This window comes from Dryobates pubescens, unplaced genomic scaffold (assembly GCF_014839835.1).
Source record: "Dryobates pubescens isolate bDryPub1 unplaced genomic scaffold, bDryPub1.pri scaffold_61_arrow_ctg1, whole genome shotgun sequence".
In the NCBI taxonomy this organism is placed as follows: Eukaryota; Metazoa; Chordata; class Aves; order Piciformes; family Picidae; genus Dryobates; species Dryobates pubescens.
The window spans coordinates 169,868-176,798 of NW_026530780.1; the positions used below are offsets into that span (position 1 = coordinate 169,868).

At 56.1% G+C, this 6,931-nt stretch overlaps 1 protein-coding gene across 1 annotated transcript; it reads right to left on the minus strand.

Annotated features, from left to right (window-relative positions):
- Nucleotides 1–1,065: 1,065 nt before the first annotated feature.
- WNT4 (Wnt family member 4) lies at nucleotides 1,066–5,058 on the minus strand. Its single transcript, XM_009906359.2, has 4 exons — nucleotides 4,825–5,058; nucleotides 2,574–2,705; nucleotides 1,902–2,044; nucleotides 1,066–1,699 (listed from the first exon to the last, which is right to left on the minus strand). Exons 1-4 carry the CDS (start codon nucleotides 4,970–4,972, stop codon nucleotides 1,232–1,234), a joined length of 891 nt encoding a protein of 296 aa, XP_009904661.1. The 5' UTR covers nucleotides 4,973–5,058; the 3' UTR covers nucleotides 1,066–1,231.
- Nucleotides 5,059–6,931: the final 1,873 nt, after the last annotated feature.

The following is a 6,931-nucleotide window of genomic DNA, read 5'->3' on the forward strand; positions in this document are numbered from 1 at the left end:
GGGGGCTCTGCCACACCAAATGCTGCTGGTGGGGGCACACATGGCACATCCCTCCGGCTCAGCCCTTCTCTCACCCTCCCACAGGGCATGACAGCCAGAGTGGCAGAGCAGGAGAATTGCCTTTCTCCCCAGCATCATCTTTCCCACTCTTCCCCCAACAATTACTCCACTTACACCTTTGCTTTTTTTCAGCAGCCAAGGGGATGGGGGCTGTCCACAGAGCCCTGAGCAGTTGTGGAGAACAGACACATGGAAGAAGAAGTGGAGACCTGTTGGTGGGATGTGGGTTGAGGAAGGATGCTGGTGAGCATAATTGCTGGGGGCAATTATGGGACAGAGGAGGAGAAATCCCCTGGGATTTCCTCCCACCAGCTCCATTAAAAGATCAGATCACAGCTACCATGGCCTCTCTGGACCCTCTTCACAGTCTCCAGTAGAACAAGATGCTGGAGAAGTGAGGGGTGAAGAGGCCTTGCAAGGGGAAGGGGGACATGCTGGGAACATTGTGTCCTCCAACAGTCCTGGGCAGCCTCTGAGGAACTTCTGTACATCAGAGTGGCCACTGGAGTGTCTCCAAAATCTATCTAAAGTCTAGGAGGCCATCAAGGGGCCTCAAAGCAAGGGTGTCCCACATCCCTCTCCACCCTGGCTGTGCTCTCCCCCCATTGAAATGAACTTTCAGGAGCAGTGCCACCCCATCACCATCTGCCCATCCTCTGCCATGCAACTGGCTGCACATGTTGGCTGCACTCCATCCCCTCCTGAGGATCAGCCAAGCCAGCAGTGCTCTGGGATGCTCAGTGCATGCCTTAAACAAAAATAACTGTGACAGAGGATACCCAGAGCCTCACGCCAGCCTCAGCTCAGGCACCTCCCATCTGCAATGCTCCAGAGTCAGCAGGAGCCCATCCGAGGAGGGCAGGCACCGCGCAGAGCCCCGGCCAGCTGCAGAGAGCAGACCCAGCCCTGCTGGCACAGGGCAGGGAGGGGCTCTGGCTCTGGCAGTGAATAAAGGAAGCAAAGAAACAAAACAAAAAAAGCCAACAATTGTGGTGAGTTTTTTTTTTATCTTTAAATATTTTTTTTCTTTAAAATCTGTTTTCCTCTGGGGTTCTGTCTCTGTAAGGAGCTCCCTGCAGCATCTGGGCGACTTCTTCAGTCCTGGCCCCAGGGCAAGGGAGTAGCAGGGTCAGTTAGAGAGGGGGGACAGAGGGGTGCTCCCCTCTGCGCATCACCGGCACGTGTGGATTTCCACCACCCGATGGCAGGGTTTGCACTTGACAGAGCAGCACCAATGGAACTTGCAGCTACACCTTTCCACAACCTCCACTTCGTCCGTGTGAAAGCCGCGGCCGCAGCACATCAGCTCGCAGCCGTCGATGGCCTTGGAGGTCTTGTTGCACTGCCGGCCGCTGGTGCCCAGCACCCCGTTCTTGAGGTCGTGGTCACAGAAGTCAGGGCTGGAGTCCAGGTAGACGAGATCCTCGTCCGTGTGCGGCTTGAACTGCGAGTTTTTGGGCACCAGCACTTTGGTGGATCCCACCTCGCTCTGCTCCACCTCTGTGGCGCCGTCGAACTTCTCCTTGAGGACGTTGCCCACTTTGCGGAAGGGGGGCATGGCCTTCCAGCACGTCTTGAACTCGCAGGAGCCTGACACGCCGTGGCACTTGCACTCCACCCGCATGTTGTTCAGGATTGCCTGGAGCGAGACACAAGACGCGAGCGGGACAGTCAGCTCAGCTTGGACACAGCAAGCAGGGTGTGCTGTGGGGGGGGTGTGGAAAGGCTGTGCAGAAAGCCATAATGCTGTGTGTGAGCTGATGGGATGAAATGAAACCAGACTGGCCCAAGCAATGGCTGCAGAGCCACAGTGGCTGTCCAGGTTTCTTCCTCACCATTACCTTCCTCCCTGCCTCGTTGTTGTGGAGGTTCATTAATGCTCTATTGGAAGAAGCCCCTTTGCTCCTCTCGCGGACGTCAACGAAGGACTGTGAGAAGGCCACGCCGTAGGCAATATTATCGGAGCAGCCTGACCACTGGAAGCCTAAGGCAGAGAGCACAGGTGAAAGATGCAGCCAGCCTGCACTGCTCCTCCTCTAGCCCTTCTGAAATACATCTGACCTGCCCCCAGCTGCTGTACCTCTACCCTCTGCTTAGGGAACTGGGATAGCTGGAGAGTATGGCCATGGGTGAGGGACATGGACAAGATGCTTTTTCTGCCCCATCATTTGCAGAGCCCTGGAACAGAGAGGTTGTGGAGTCCTCTTTCTCTGGAGAGGTTCCAAACCCACTTGGACATTGGGATCCTGGGCAAGCTGCTGTGGGTGACCTTGCTTTAGCAGAGAGGTTGGACTGGATGACCCCCAGAGGTCCCTTCCACCTCCCACCATGCTGAGATTCTGTGGTGGGCAATGCTGCCAGATGCCTTTTTGAGGGACTTGTGGACTAGCAAGAGGAAGGTTTTAAAAACCTTTCTCATCCTTTCTGGGAGGCTGCAGGGAGTGGCCCTTTCTCTGCCTAGCTGTTTTGTATCCCTGCTCAGCTGTGCTGTCCCCTGGCCCTTGCCTGCTCACCCTGCGGGCTGCCCCCCTGCACCGTGCGGTCACATCCGCACTTGTCCAGCTCGCCGCTGCTGCAGGCTCTGGTCACGGCGAAGGCCACCCCTGCCGAGGAGATGGCGTAGACGAAGGCTGCCTCCCGTGTCCCTGCAACGGCACAAACCATGGTGGGACACGTGGCAGCCAGGCTGAGGTATGTGCCAGGGCTTCTGGAGGGGCTGCTGTCAGGTGCCAAAGGCCCTTGGCAGGCTGCTCTGTGTGCCTCTGCTCCTCTTCCCTCCAAACGCTGCTGTTGCACCCTTTGAAAAGCTGGGCTGAAAAGTTACTTGGCCAAACACATTATGCAGGGCTAGCAAGTCAAACACTTTGCTCCATCTCCTCCTCCCAAGATGAGTTACCTCACAGAGGACACTCATCCTCCCCACTCCCAGGGATGCTGTTTGCTTAGTGTCAAGCCTGGACCAGTCTCAGCAGAAACAGCTGCCCAGAGATCATTTGCAGCAGTGAGATCTCTGTCCTTGCAATAGTGAAGAAGCCAGGAACCATCCCACAAGGTTCAAAACATAAATTGTGATGCACAGGTTCTAACCTGGCACTGAGGAACAGGCAAAGGCTGCTTTGCCATCATGGACAAAGCCCTCCAGAGCTTATACAGAGAGACTGGCTTACCTGGTGCTTGCAAGGCAGTTCTGCCATGAAATCCCTCCTGCATCCAAAATAGATGGCTGCTTTCCACATCCAGGAACACCCCCTGCAACTGCAGAGCCTTGCCCTTCTCTCACAGAGAGTCTTACAGCTCCCAGCACCTCCCAAACTTCTCTGCAAAACCCCATCCACTCCCAGAGTGCCTTGCAAATCCCACTGCTTCCCAGGCTGCAGCCCCTTCCCAGCTATTGCATCTACCTCTCTGGTGCAACATGGTTAGGAAGAGCTTGTCTGGGAAGTCAGGGGATGTCCCTGGGCATAAACACAGAGGGTGGCATGGCCAGGGATCAGCTCTTGCAACACCCAAATCCCTGTCATCCTCTGAGGTCAGTTGAGGACACAGCCCTTCAATGTCTGAGCAAGGAGAGTTGGCATTTGGGGTGGTCCCATGTTTGGGGTAGAGGGGGCATGGCTTGTAAGCAGACATCACCCCAGCTCGCTGGTCCGAGGGCAGCTACTTTGGTGGTCGCAGCCCAGACTTTGGTGGCCCAGCTGCAATCTGGCTGGGGCGGCAGTGGCTAGGGAGGCCCCAGCCAGCACAGAGAGTGAACAGCCTCCAAGGGAATCGAGGTTAATGGTAGGATCACGTTGGTCGGTTTGTGCTGTGGCTGCCTAAAATGAGACAACTTTTAGCTTCTGGTATTTCTGGTATTTCCAGTCCTGAACCTTCACAAGAAGAGAGCTTCACCCCTGTGCTGCAGGGAAAAGAGTCAAGCCACGAGCTGGGGGAGGCTTTGGTCTATGGGTGCTGGGATGGGAAACTGCATCAGAGATGGCAGTACTACCTAAGGGGAGGCAAGGGACACTTTGATGATCTCCAGGGGTTGCAGAGGGGCTTTCCCTTCCATCTGCTCACATTGATGCTCTGTGTCCTTGCTTGGTTTGATCATTGCCCTGTGCTTGGGGATGCCTATGTGCAGCTGGCATGAGAGGGGCTGGGGTCTTCCTTAGCCATAAACTGCCATGAAGACCAGCAGTAGGGCGGTGGCAGGTGATGCAGCTGACCTCCAGGCCCACTGCAGTGTTTTACTTGCAGCCAGCAGCAGAGGGCTGCCTCCTCCCATGGCCCTGTGCTGAGCAGCCACCAGCCTGGCAGTGGTCATCACTCCAGTGCTGCCCAGAGGAGGTGAAAGAAATACTGGCATAGGGTTGGGGAGCAAAGCTGGAGCTTGGTGGAGAAGAGATTAGACCACGGGGCAACTTTAAAGTCCTTGCTTGAATTTGGCACATCCTTGCAAAACGTTCAGGCTCTCTGGATGCCCTGGGCTGGTGCCTCCATGCAATGGACACCTGCTGGGTGTGAAAAGGGTTCAAAGAGGAAGCACCCAGCGGCAGAGGAACTGTAGGAGTGTGAATATAGTGCCCCCAGTACAGCCAAGAGAGCCCTGCTGAAATACACAGGGGAGACCTATCAGCCCCAGGATCCAGTACTGTGCATTTCCCTACCGTCCCCAGGCACTGGCTCAGGGCAAGCAAGCAAAAGCCTCCTGCAGCCCATGGGCTGCTGTTGCAGCCATTCCCCCACGCAGCATCAGCCCAGGCCTGTGTCCTCTCGGCTCACCTTGCGTGACCACCTTGCCGAAGACGGGCAGGGTGTCCAGCGTGGAGCAGTTCCAGCGGCGGTTGCGGAACTGGAACTGGCACTCCTCGATGGCCAGCTGGGCCCCGCGCCGCACCGAGTCCATCACCTCCAGGTTCCTCTTGCACATCTGCACCTGCCGCTGGATTAAGCCTTTCAGCTTCTCACAGGTCTCCTCCTCAGAGATGCTCCCCACTGAAGATAGCTTTGCCAGATACCTGCCACAATGCCCAGCAGAACCGGTTAGGAAGCAGGCACTGGGGGAACGGGAACCTATTTTCAGCTGCACTACAGGCAGTGAGAAGGCTTAACCCCTCACCCCCTCCATAGCCGAGGCCTGGTGCCCATCTGGGTGTCATCTTAAATATGCCCCTGTGGTGGCTCCACAGGATGTGCTCTTGTCCAGGGGAGAGCAAGCCCAAGCAAAACAACCAAATCCCTGCTCCTGGGCCCCTGTTTCTTGGGGAGCTCAGCTGCTGGCTCCCCTTTGCCTCTACTGCCTGCAAGGAAGATATTTTCAGCGTTGTCTGAATGCGCCTGGTCAGGTCTCCTGAGCACTGGCACATCCAAGTGCTACTAGGGAAAGCCAGAGGTCTCTGAAGTCAGCCAAAACAAGCAGGACAGGCACTCAGCTGCCAGCTCCAGCTGCCACACTGCTCCCGCAGCATGGCTGTGTGCTCATCCCTGACAAACATTGCCCTCCCAACCACTTCCCTCCTGGAGCCTGTTTTTAGCTCCCCTGGCCCCCAGCATTCAAGGGTGGCCTTTGGGAACTGCCAGGTTTCCTGTCACTTGGGATTTGAGCGGGGCTTGAAGTGGGCAGTGAAGCCTGCCACAGAGAAAGCCACACGTGCTGGGCACCTCTTCTACCAGCCCGACTCATGAACATGACCATGAGGTCTTTACTGACCTGGAAAAGATTGGCCCAGCATGGAGGTGACTATGTGCTCTGCTTTCCAGCACCCCATGCTCAGCAGGAGGAGTTACAGAGCTGCTCTTGTGTGTTAGCATTAGGAGGAAAGGGGAGATGCCCCTTTTGGGGCAAGCACACTGCAAGCTTTTGGCATCTCCTCACAAAGCACATGGACACAATCTGCACATCCTGCACATCCCACTAACCCAACCCGCCACACCCTGCACGTGTGCATGCTCACCCATGCTCCAGCCTCTGGAACCCAGAGGGGTTTTAAGACAGACCTGCACAGCTCTGGATGATTCCAGACCTTCTATCTGTGCCGGTGCCAGCATGTGCTCACGTGAGACTCCCTCCCGCTGTGGCTGCTGGTACCCAGTTTAAGTGACCCTGCCACCAGTGCAGTCCCGTGCCACTGTGGAGCAAGGAGATCTCCTGCACCAGACCCACTGACCACACTGAGCTTCAGTGTCCTTGGGAATCACCAGCAGCAGCTCACTTTGCTACCTTGTCTGTGCCAAGAGATGGGAGAACCAAGCAAGGGCCTTTTGGAAGCCTCATTCCTTGACTCTGCATTTCCCAGCCCTGCAGAGCTTGTGGGTTTTTTGTTTGCTTGTTTTTTTCCTCCTCCTCCCAAGTTGCGACATTCTGCTAAGGATTTTTCCTTTGAAGCCCTGCTTGCCTCCAAGAAGTGACTGTGCAAAAGTGGCTCCTGCTCCCTGCCTGTTCCCATGTGTCCCAGGAGCCAAATCCGCTGACTTCAGCCACAAACTCAAGTTGTCACAGCCTCTTCCTCCCATTAGCCCTGCCAGCCTGCCCCAGGAGGAGACAGCAGGATTCTCTCTTCTGTGCATCAGCAGAATTATTCACCAGCTTGGTTTCATGCTCTCAACTGGGGGGCCAAGGGAGATGGTGAGGAAGCTGGCTTGGCTTGCAGTGTCCGTGGGGAGTCTGCATGACGAGCTGTCAGAAGCATCCAGCTCCTTGTGCATGGAGATCGCTTGCTGCAATGCCTCGGACCGCGGGAAGGGGCAGGCTGCCGTGGCACCAGAGCCAAGTTCTCCTCTATCCTTTATACCAGCTAAGCATCTGCCCAAGGCTTTCTGCTCCTTGTTTGCAGAGCCCTGGGTACACAGCTCCCCAGTGCACATAGATGGCTTGGAAATGTCACCCTGG

Bases quoted from the DNA above. Each gene is read 5' to 3' on its own strand.
- WNT4 (XM_009906359.2), bottom strand. From the start codon at position 4,972: ATGTGCAAGAGGAACCTGGAGGTGATGGACTCGGTGCGGCGCGGGGCC. The intron at 2,706-4,824 runs GTGAGCCGAGAG...GTGCCGTTGCAG, and splicing joins CGGCAAGGTGGTCACGCAAG to GGACACGGGAGGCAGCCTTC. The intron at 1,700-1,901 runs GTAATGGTGAGG...GTCTCGCTCCAG, and splicing joins ACAACGAGGCAGGGAGGAAG to GCAATCCTGAACAACATGCG.